The 12,521-nt window shown below is 35.3% G+C and overlaps 1 protein-coding gene across 31 annotated transcripts in view; it reads left to right on the top strand.

The window, feature by feature from the left end:
* The window catches only part of DST (dystonin), a 496,895-nt gene that overhangs the window by 466,123 nt on the left and 18,251 nt on the right, over positions 1-12,521 (top strand). For all 31 annotated transcript variants that reach the window (XM_032299802.1, XM_032299799.1, XM_032299795.1 and 28 more), the window contains 5 exons: positions 2,091-2,260; positions 3,555-3,714; positions 6,096-6,290; positions 6,828-6,956; positions 11,635-11,778. In XM_032299802.1, the coding sequence (XP_032155693.1) occupies positions 2,091-2,260; positions 3,555-3,714; positions 6,096-6,290; positions 6,828-6,956; positions 11,635-11,778 (798 nt within the window). The remainder of the gene's footprint in view (positions 1-2,090; positions 2,261-3,554; positions 3,715-6,095; positions 6,291-6,827; positions 6,957-11,634; positions 11,779-12,521) is intronic.

Raw genomic sequence — 12,521 nt, 5'->3', positions numbered from 1 at the left:
CCTCTACAATCTAAAACAAATAAAGGATTTTTAATGGTTTTGAACATTGGCATTTCAATTTTTCATGACAGCTGTCTTTTCCTAAACTTTATTTCACAGACCAAATGCCACCTTGAAGGTAATTCTGCAGTAAAAAGTAATAGAGATTTTGCAATATAGATTCTATTAAACAATAGAATGGGAAAGATGGGTTGCCCATACCTAAATTCTAAATTAATATTTTATTGTGTTTTTGCATGTATAAAATTCCACCCAACCTCAAAGATAACCAATGACATGTTTATAATAGACTAGAAAAGCATGTAGAACCACTGTTTTCTAAATACTTTCTACCTTTTCTATACCTGTTATATTTTATATCTCCCACATGACATCCAAAGAGCATCCCCTCTCACCCTCCCCAGCTCTTTAGAATTTGGATTTTTTGTAATGCTATTCGTAAAGTGACCCCACCAGCCATCAGGGTGAGGATGTAGGTAAAAGAAAAGTCATTCTTGCAGAGTTTTACAGTTTTAGGCATGTACATATAAATTATCACTTGAAACGTGATAATTTTACAAGGCTGGAAAAAATGTGGGCGATATAAAATTTATCATCAGGGGAAATCCTGGCCGTCATCTTCACACAGGTTGGCTGCTTCCATCAGCGGGTCTGACCCCAGGAGGTCATGGTTAGAGGGATGGGAGAAAACATAATGAGCATCTGTTGTCTGGCTAGATGAGGACTAATGAATGGCTTGTTCTGCTGGCACCCTTTACCTGTGAGCTGCCACACTCAATATTGGGAGCAGCACAGTGACAGTGAACAGCACCCTTCTTCCTTCCCCTCTGATGGCAAAATGAGAGCTTCCTTCTGAAAATAGAATGCTTTGTTTGAACTTGAGCATGGATGTTATATCATGTAGTCTTATGAAAGTATATTGCATATTAAAGTTAGAGAGTCCTATATATAAGAATATCTACCTTTTTAGAGTCTCTATTTGGCATCAGTGACCTGTTGCCACAGTCACCATTTCTCTGAGATGCATAAGCAAGATAGTTCATTGAACCAGTTTTAAAAGTCATCTTTTCTATTCATCATTTGGTTACTTTCATCTTTAAAAAACTTTCATCTATCCTGTATTCAAGAATAACATTTTTTTATATCTGCTGTGTGAAGACAATCTGTATAAATACCATGATTCTATAACAGTGGCATTCTGTTTAGAATAACATGAAAAAACATTTACTGACAACAAACTGGAGAAATAATCTGATTGTAATTGTGTCATCTTTTACTTACAAATTTCCAGATGTAATTGCCTGTTAACCTGTGACGAACTAAATGATTTAGTCATATTGAAACATATAAAGTATGTAGCTTTCAAAGGCAGTAAAAACTTCTTAGGTAATTATAACCTTGAGATTATCTTAGAAAATTGTACATTTGCATAGCATTTTACTATCTAGGGTAATTTTAATTCGTTACAAGGATGGAGAATCACTGTATGAATGTTTCCATTATATTTTGTGAGTTCATAAGCTTCCCTTTAAGTTGACCTTTATTCTCATGCCTGCTATTGTATAGTCAGTAGCAGGTATCTCATTCTTTCTACTCTTCCTATTGAATACATATAAACATCTACTAGGCATAAGATGATAATGAGAGGCCTACAAAGAAAATGTCCTTGCTCTATACAAGCTTATAATTGATTTGTGTAGAAAGACTATACAGATGCTCCTCAACTTATGATGTGTTTTTATCCCCATAAACCACTGTAACTTGAAAATATTGTAAATAAAAAATGCTTTTAGTACACCTAACATTAGCTTACAATAAGACAAAATCATCTAACACAAAATCTGTTTTTATAATAAAGTGTTAAATATTGCAGGTAATTTGTTGAATACTTGACAAAGTATGATTTCTGCTGAATCCCTGTGGCTTTTGTACCATGATTAAGTCAAAAAAATCCTAAATCAAGTCATCTTAAGTCAGGGATTATCTATAATTCATCTCTGTTTATTAGGGATGCCTCTGTTAATGCCTCTTACCTATTTCTTTATTAGTCCCAAGTAGAAATGCACATTTTTTTCTTGTTAAATATATAGGAGTTTCAGAAATCACTTGGAGCCAAGCATTCTGTCTACGACACCACCAACAGGACTGGACGTTCTCTAAAGGAGAAAACCTCCCTGGCTGATGACAACCTGAAACTAGATGACATGCTGAGTGAACTCAGAGACAAATGGGATACCATATGTGGAAAATCTGTGGAACGGTAAAATGTTCTTCAAGACAGTTTGGTTACTCTGTAGACCTCTTTCAAATACGCAGTATTGGTGCTTTGCAGGGACATTTCAAGAACCTTAAATATTTCCTTTGCCTGAGGAACTTCTGCTTGTCCTAAGTGCCCCAAACACATAGCACTTGCATTGAGAAGGCTTTACTGTTCTTTATTTTTTTAACTACTCATCACAATAAAAAGTGATACCATTGTCCAAGCTTCTGCCACCCCACACCTGACTACACCCACTGCTTCTGACTTGTCTTCCTACGTCCACCTTTATCACTTTAACTTAATTTCTACATAACCACTAGGATAGTCTTTTAAAAATATAAATGGAATCTTACCATTCCCCTCCTTCATGCCCTTTGGTGACTTCCTACTGGGGGCATACATTGAAACACAGGTTTCTTAGTGTGATGTGCAAGGTACCATTGATCTGGCCCCAGTGTTTCTTTCCACGTCTTTGAACTCCCTCTTTCTCATTACACTTCCATGAAAACCCAAGACATATTTCAAAAATTTTAAGTATTTAGGTACAATAGTAATAGAAGAGTTCAAATATCTTGTACATGTTTCCAGATTTTCCATTGATCCTTAATCTTAATGATTTTCATCAATATCAACATTAAACAGGTTATATTCAGTGCTAGGGAACTCACAGTAAGTTTTTGTCATGTTAGTTTTTAAAAAATCTTAAATTCCTCAGCTGCAAAATGCTACATACCTTTTCCAATGTTGTATAAATGGTTTTATTTACAACATTTTTGAAAAGACAAAAAAATTAAGTCATATAAGTAGATCAATGAATGCCAGGGATTTGAAGATGGAGGCAGGGTGTGTCTGGAAAGAGATATAGCAAGAGGGAGATTTTTGGGATGGTCGAACTGTTCTGGATCTTGATTGTGGTGATGGTTACATGAATCTATACATGTGTTAAAATGTATAGAAGTGTATAAAAATGTCAAGTTTACTGCCTGATAATCTAAAACAAAATTTTAAAATTATATAAACAATTTAAAAGGCTTATTTTTATGAAGAAATGTGAAGGATCTATGGTTTCCAAAGGAGGGAGTTTTCCTGGAACAGATGCCATGTATTTAAGGAATAAAAAAGAAAGTTTAGAAAAGTTTTGTTTTTTCCTAAGAAGAGCAAAGAAACAACAATGAGTACCAATATACTGTTCTTCCTCTTTAGTATCACCCAGGCTTCATCAATTAATTTTAGATATTCAGGTATATGAGTGGGTTTTTCAGTTGCCAGGTCAATTTTTCTACCTTTTTCGTAGACAAAACAAGTTGGAGGAAGCCCTGTTATTTTCTGGGCAATTCACAGATGCCCTGCAGGCCCTCATTGATTGGTTGTATAGAGTTGAACCCCAGCTGGCAGAAGACCAACCTGTCCACGGAGACATTGATTTAGTGATGAATCTGATCGATAATCACAAGGTATTGTTATTTGGGACATTTTATTTTATATTGTTTGATTATTCTGAGTGTACCAGAAAATGTAAACCATTTAAATTAGCCTTTTAAAATCAGGAGACTATATAGATCATACTACATAACAAATTGTTGAAATATGTGTCCATTTGAACAGAATCTGGAAGCTAACTTTAAAAGTGATGGGGAAGTATTATTTAGTATCAGTGAAATGCTTTTGTTTTTAATTACCAGATCGAAAACCTTTTTAGAACTTGGAAAGTGGTTTCATTCTCTGGTGCTTAAAAACAGATTTCAACAATGTTTTACTGTCTTTAGTTATGCACTTAAACAATTACGTAATAAAATTTAAAATCATTCATTCAGTGACCTGACACTAAGTCATTGCATAATTGTGTAGATTTGTGACATGATCTGTGGGGTTCATGACCAACCACTTTTAAAAATACCAAACCAAAACGGTTTTAACCTTGCACCTTGAACTATAGCAATTTATGAGTCAGCAGCATGTGCTGTAAGGGATTTGATTATTATTTACTTCAAGAAAATTGACTTCCTTGAAATCTCCTGATATATATGTTAAACTGTCATGTCATGCAAATCAAAGGTAATATTCAAGGTATCCAGCTAAGGGTAAGATCCTAAATTATGATCAAATGTTATAAAACATCTTAGCCTTGGAAACGATATGAAGCATAGTACCAATGTAGAATAGTTGTGTCAGAGCTGACTTTATATAAAAATATCGTATGGCACTCTAGTTGAATTCATCTTGTATTTCCTCTCTATAGTTTTTGAGTTCAGAAAACTTATTTATAATGTTCTCTTTATACTGGTTATGCTATTTTAATCTTACCATTCTTTTTTAAATAGTCTTATTGCATATTTATTTCTTCTTTTTTCTTTCTGTTCTGTCATTATACCCATAAGTTTGTTACACTTGAAAATTGAAACAAACTAAATAAAAAAATAATGAAACAAAAGGATAAATAAAGAACATTGGTCCGATCTACAAAAGTTAAAAATTAGAAAAAAAAACAAGACTTTGCTTACATTGAAACAATGTTTTGTGCATGGTTAATACAAACTTCTCTATTTCCTGGCATTTATTCAATGAGTAATGAATAGTGTAATGTTACTTTTTACATAAATGCCATTTCTGTAAACTCACTGTCTAAATATTTACTACTCTAGGCAATTGCCAGATCTTTTATATATTAAAGGGCATCAAGAATGAATTAATCATTTAGCATTAGTAATACAACTGGAAGGCTCAAGAAGTTCAAGTATACAAAATGCTTTGGGAAGTCTACTGAAAACTATTGGATTAGTCCTATCATAAGTGGAATATTTAGATACTGTACCATTTGCACATGTGTTTATGTGTGTCTTAATGTGTATATTGGTACATATGTGTGCGTTTTTATCTGCAGGGCATATCTCATTTATAACTGTTAGAGTTGAATCAAATAATCACTTTTGCGATAGTCTCACTTTTGTGAATTATCTATATCAGAATAGAAACCTGTAGATATTGCCAAATGGTAATATTCGTTTATGATTTTTTTAAAACACATTAATTTTATTGTGACAGAATGTTGGTTGTTAATATTTGAAAGATCTAGTTGCATACACAGACTCTTGGAACAAAAATAAAGAGCACTGGGCTCACTTCTTTGATCAGTCTATGGCCAAAATAAACAGTTTGACTCCTGGCACATTGAAGTTTGTCAAAATTAGGCAGGAAAAAAAAAAGAAGCTTTCCCTCCACAGTGAAAGACAAGGATTTAAGCCTCTAAAATATGAGGTTATGAGTTAGTACCTAAGATGTTATAAAAGAGAAGCGTTATAGGATAAAGGACCATATGCCAACTTCCTATGGAATTCCCTGCCATTATCTCTAAGACCTCTGTGGTATACACATCAGGATTGCTTAGTCCTCTGTTAGCTTCTTAGATACATCTCTTAGAGTAGTGCAGAAGCGATCTTGCATTTGACATTCACACTAATGATTTGAGAGGAATTGGGATACCATATTAATGAATCATTAAAAAAAGGAATTTGATGCATTGTTTTATGAAATTGAAATAAAGAAGACTGGCTGCCATTATTTAAATCCAATATGTCATTTTAAAACAGGGTAATCTTACCTTGTTTTCTCATGAGAATGTGACAGGACTGAACAAATTTCTACAAGTTCTCGATGGTGTTCAAATAGGAGCAGTGTGTCATTTATCTTCTGAAGACGCTACCAAAAATATGGTTAATAAACCATAGGTCTTAGGTATCTGTACATGATGTTATGTCCACATATATATTTCAAACAGTATGTGTTGCTGTTTTGGTTTTGTAATTAAAATTAATTTTTCAAAATATATTCCTCTTAGGCCTTCCAAAAAGAGTTGGGAAAGAGGACCAGCAGTGTGCAGGCCCTGAAGCGCTCAGCCCGAGAACTCATAGAAGGCAGTCGGGATGACTCTTCCTGGGTCAAGGTCCAGATGCAGGAATTAAGCACGCGCTGGGAGACCGTGTGTGCACTTTCCATATCAAAGCAAACACGGTTAGAAGCAGCCCTGCGTCAGGTAAAAACCATGTTAATGAGAGCTGGGTGTAATGGTGAAAAGTAATGAACCCTCGACAAGTAATAAACCACAAGTAATTGAAACCACAACAAGTAGTAAATAACTGTGAGGCCCTCCTGTCTCAATCAGGACAGTCAGAAGAAGGAAATTCTAGTAGTGTCATTGACTTGATCCTTCTCCCACCCTCCCCCATGAATTTAAACTACTCCTAGAGGGAGGTGTTCTAATCTTCGCATAGAAGTGCTGCGTGAGTAATGTGTCAGCTTGGAAGTATGATGGGCTGCCATTCATCTAAAATCAAGTTGTTAAAATGGTAAATTTTTCTTCATACAGGCTTTTTTTGATAATCTTAGATGTTTTCTTGTAAAATACATATATCTCTATCTTCTTAATGGGAGTAATGAAACAACTTAAATTTAAGACTTTTTTTTTTAATTGAAGGGATGACCCCATTATACAATTCTGTAAATTGTGCTAACAGGCATATTTGGGGATTTTGTTTGGGGGGTGTGTGTGTGTGTCTGTGTGAACTCTTAGGCAGAGGAATTCCACTCGGTGGTACATGCCCTCTTGGAGTGGCTGGCTGAGGCGGAGCAAACCCTTCGTTTCCATGGTGTCCTCCCAGACGATGAGGACGCTCTCCGGACTCTCATTGATCAGCATAAAGTGAGTAATATATAAACACTGAGTAAAGCTAAATGAGGAAAGCAAAGCAGGGAAAATAGATTCATGATTACAAATATCAGCTGCATGAATATTGTCCTTCCTGAGAAATAATTAAACGTCTGGTACATTTGAGAGTGTACTTCTGTCCACCTTGCTTACATACATATGTCCCTGTGCACCCACACACATGTATGTGTACCTGTCTTTTTACGTTTCCTTTTTAGGGAAGGTAGTTACTCTGTTTCCCATCTCAAGGAAGCTTATTGATTTATCTAGACTTTTTGGCTTTTGACCAAAATTGGTTGATTTTATTGCAGTTATTACGTGGGTTTCAAACATAAAACCTCTTTAATGAGCAGTTTGGCATTTATAAAATTATACCCATAGGATTGTAAATGAGTAATTTTGCCCTTTGTAAACAAGACACACAAGTAATTTAATAACTCGTCTTTAAATCTATTTTAAGCCTTTGCTGCTTCTGTTTTTAATCAAGAGCCTTTTAAATCCTTTTTAGAAGTAACCTATAGTATACATTAAAAGTTTTAAAAATGAATTCCATAAGCTGATATTCTGTTGAATAACTAACAAGGCCTAAATCTGGCTGTTGAGTTTTCAAATCAAGATATTTCCTGTGGCAATGCATGCAACTTGCCAAAACCCTTGAGAGTGATCCAGATATCTCTTAACAGATGTTTTTTAACCTTTGACTCAAAAAGTCAGGAATTTGAAATGGTAACATTCAACGTAGTGTTGATGTCAGCATTTCCTATTAACTTTAAAGGATCTTTTTAACACCAGTAAATAACTTTGTCTTTTGAAGTCAGGCTGGAAATACATCATTAATTCTAGTGTAGCATGGATTACATCATCTGTAGAGACTTGTTATTTTAATTAAACCCTCTATCAAAGATGAGCTGCTGAATCTATAGCAATGAAATACTGCCGTGTCATTTAAAAAGTGGTGCAAGCTTGTATAGCATTTTCTGGAAGAATGAAATGCTGTATGTACCATTTAAATTTATTGAAGCTAAAGTATAAGAATAAGACAGTTGCATCAAATTTATTATAAATTTTTGAGTCAGTTCAATATTCTGAAACTGTAGTTTATATTATGTTACTGCAGGCTTATCATCAGACAGCATTGAGTTCCATTAACATACTTAGGCTTGGGTCTCAGATAGCAATAAATATTTGCTGGACACCGCTTAAAGCCCATTATGCACATCTGACACCCTACAGAAAAGAGCCTATTTGTGGTATCACCACTCTCATAGCTAGACCGGGAAACCTCCAGGAGGCAGGTGTGCAGAGCAGGGGTAGTGGTTTTTTACAACAAATTATTTTTAAATAGCAGAAAGTTACCTGTAATTTTATAAAGAATTTCTTAATAATATTTTGCAGTAACACTATTCATTCTTTTCTATCTCCTCTGCTTCCCTTCACACATTCACCATTACTAATCAAAGAAAAACATCCTATTTAATTTCTTAACACCAGGACTAGAGACTTCTGAGTATAATCCAGTTTCTAAAAATGGCAAGCTCTCCCACATGAGAACAAACCAGTAAGGTAACGTTCAGACTAGGTTAGAAGAGCATAGAATTCAGTGGAATGTTGGTCGTCCGGTCCACCAAATTCTGAGTATAACCTTGGCTCCTTTAGGTGTAGAAGAGATTGAACATGCGATATTTGTATCAGCTGTTCTCTGGGGGAAACACAGATGTTAGATTGACCTATTTTATCTTTTCCTTATAATGTTACAGTTTTTAATTTTTTTTTCCATTTAGAAGGATCTCTATTGGGAAGTTGATAATTTTTTAAAGTTATGATAATTAAAAAGTAGGTGTTATCAGAGTACACTGTCAACTGAAACTTGACTCCATGATAGTAAACTTGTAAATAAAAGGTCTAAAAAGCATTTATTCAGTAAATCACAAACTCTTTTGAACCAATTACTGGGAACACAAAAGTGAATAAAACATGGTCTTTTAATCTTGTAGACCCTACAGTCTAATAGACATGTGTGTAAACAGCAAAATGCCAGAGTAGGAGGTATGTCACAGAGCTGCTTCACAGAGGTTAAAGACAAAAGGCCACTTACTTAGAGTTAAAACAGATGAACATATTATATAAATTTAAACTTTAGATTCAGGGATTACATGTATATGTTTGCTACATGAGTGTATTGAGTAGTAATAGTAGGGACTGGACCTATCATTCAAATATTAAGCACTGTACCCAATAGGTAATTTTTCAACCTTTAGGCTCCCTTTAGCCTCCGTACTTTTTGGAGTCCCCCGTGTCCGTTATTTCCATCTTTATGTCCATGTGTGCCCATTGTTTAGTGTTCATTTATACATGAGAACATGTGATATTTGATTTTCTGTTTGAGTTACTTCACATAGGATAATTAGCTCCATGCATGTTGCTGTGAAGTAAGTGATTTCACTCTCTTTTATGGCTGCATAGTATTCCATGGTTTATATGTACCACATTGTTTTTTTATCCAGTCAACTGTTGATGGACACTTAGGTTGGTTCTATGACTTTACTATTGCGAATAGTGCTGGAATGAGCATATGAGTGCTGGTGTCTTTTTTATATAAGGATTTCTGTTCCTTTGGGTAGAGATACCAAGTATTAGAATTGCTGGGTCAAATGGTGGTTCTAATTTTAGTTTTTAAAAATATATCCATACTGTTTTTCATAGAGATTGAACTAATTTATATTTCCATCAGCCAGCATTGAATTCCATTAACATACTTAGGTTTGGGTCTCAGAGTAGCAATAAATATTTGCTGGTCACCAACTTAAAGCCCATGGTATATATCTAACACCCTACAGAAAGGAGCAGCAGTGTATAAGCACTCTTTTTTCTCAGCATCCACATCATTTGTTGTTTTTTCACTTTTTAATGATGGTCATTCTGACTTGTATAATATGATATCTCAGGGTAGCTTTAATTTGCATACCTCTGATAATTAGTGATGTTGAGCATTTTTCATCTGTTTGTTGGCTGCTTGTATGCTTGTATTTCTTCTTTTGATAAATGTCTGTTCATATCCTTCTCCCAGTTTTCAATGGAATTGTTTGTTGTTTTCTTGTTTAGTTGTTTGAGTTCCTTGTGGATTCTGGATATTAGTCTTTTTTCTGAGGCATGATTTGCAAATGTTTTCTCCTATTCTGTAGGTTAACTGTTTACTCTGTTGATTCTCTTTTGCTATGCAGAACCTTTTTTATTTAATTAAGTCCCATTTGTCTATATTTGTTTTTGTCACATTTGCTTTTGGGATTTTTGTCATAAATTCTTTGCCTAGGCCAATGTCCAGAAGAGTGTTTTCTAGTAGTATTTGTATAGTAAAACACCTGTATTTCAAAGTGAATGCCGCTGTTCACATAGCGTGAGTAGCATGGGCATCATCTGTGTCTGCAGCCTCTGGCACTCATTGTATAATCACGTAATCTTTCTTGGTGCAGGGGTCCAGATAGACTAGGGTGTCTGCAGACCTCTAACGTTCTATATATTTTGAAAGTGTGTTGCATTTTTAAAGGCAAAGATTCTCATTTGGTAATCACACTTTTAGAGTTCTATGATCTGTGTATCTATGAATACAGTTCTGATGGTAGAAAGTATAATTATGTATGTGAGACATTTGTACAACATTTATTTGAAAGATCATCCTTGAGGATGTCAAGGCTTTGTTCATTCTGCTTGTTCACAGAGACTGGCTAGAACTGCCAGAACTGCCAGAGCAGAGGAGAGTGGCTCTTACTGGTATTTTAAAGGGACAGTTCTCACACGGGCTGACCTGCTGTCAGGTTCACTCTCTCCAACTTCCCCCTCACTTTGTACTGCCTGGACACTTTGGTCCCTCTCTCCCATACCCCCAAATGCTTACATTTCTTTACCCAGCCTCTGTACTTTTTTGTTCGTGCTCCTATATTTCCTGGCACAGTGAATGCTATTTTAAATATTAACCTCCTTATCTTATTTGTTAGAACTTATTTTTGTCAAAATCAATATTATTTCTATCTCTAGCAATACTGTCTCTCCCAATGCTATTCTTCATTAATATAATTATAATATATCTAAGTTTAGGAGAGTTATTCTTGTATAATACACTTTTTAAAGCATGAGATATTATCCTAAAAAGTTGGCCCTCTGTATCCATGTATCAAATCATCTTCAGGTTAAAAATATTCAAAAATAAAATGGATGGTTACATCTGTACTGAAGATATACAGACTTTTTTCCTTGTGATGATTCCCTAAACACTGCAGTATAACAACTATTTACAATGATTTACATGGTATTAGGTAGTATTAATAATCTAGAGATGATATGAAGCATATGGGAGGATGTACATAGGTCATATGCAAATACGACATCATTTTATATCAGGCACTTGAGCATCCTTGGATTTTAATATGCACAGTATCCTGAAACCAACTCACCATGGATAACAAGAGATGACTGTACTCGTATTTTGAAGCACATATTAGAAAGTACTTTGTTTTCTATTTTGTCCCCTTTTCCTCCCCAATTAATGGATGATTTCCACTGTGAATAAACCAATTGAAGTTTTTGTTTGTTTAATTCTGGCAGTCAAACAAATGTCACCAGAGTTTTGTTTTCAGCCAATGCCAGCAGCTAATTGAAGTCTTTCTTTCTGCTGTAGGAGTTCATGAAGAAACTAGAAGAAAAGAGAGCTGAACTAAATAAAGCCACCACTATGGGCGACACCGTTTTGGCTATCTGCCACCCTGACTCCATCACTACCATTAAGCACTGGATAACAATCATCCGGGCGAGGTTCGAGGAGGTCAGTATGTCTCAGATAATCTTCAGAGTAGCAATAGCTTTGAGAGTTGGGGTGGGGGATGGGAGAAATGTCAGGAATTAAGATGCACTTACAGCTGTGGGAAAATGAGACCTCTACATAGAAAATGTTCTTTTAAATACACTTCTTGTATGCATTAAAATCTCTAAAATTCACTTTTATTTAAAAGGTCAGAGGAATTTTGCAGCTATATCCCTGGAACATTCGAAGGCAAATATTTAGGCTGGGTGTGGTAGCTCATGTCTGTAATCCCAGCACTTTGGGAGGCCGAGGTGGGCAGATCATGAGGTCAAGAGATAGAGACCATCCTGACCAACATGGTGAAACCCCGTCTCTTCTAAAAATACAAAAATTAGCTGGGCATGATGGCACTCGCCTGTAGTCCCAGCTACTCTGGAGGCTGAGCAGGAGAATCGCTTGAACCTGGGAGGCAGAGGTTGCAGTGAGCCGAGATCACATGACTGCACTCCAGCCTGGTGACAGAGCGAGACTGTCTCCAAAAGAAAAAAAAAAAAAAAGGCATATATTTAGTACACTGTATAACATTTTGTCCTACTTCTACATTGTTTCTGTTGAATAATCCAGCAGATGAATGGTGTTTCAGAGTAGTATATACTGGTGGAATGAATTGGTATACATAAAGTAAATTAATTCTATATGTAATATCTTAGCTTTTTACATTTCTCCTCTGTCCCACATAGAGTAAGCATACCTGATCCTTCAGA

The sequence above is a fragment of the Sapajus apella genome, unplaced genomic scaffold (assembly GCF_009761245.1).
Source record: "Sapajus apella isolate SASKATOON/1434 unplaced genomic scaffold, GSC_monkey_1.0 scaffold41, whole genome shotgun sequence".
NCBI lineage: Eukaryota > Metazoa > Chordata > Mammalia > Primates > Cebidae > Sapajus > Sapajus apella.
The sequence above is the reverse complement of the archived record's forward strand: the minus strand, read 5'-3'. Positions and strand labels throughout refer to the sequence as shown.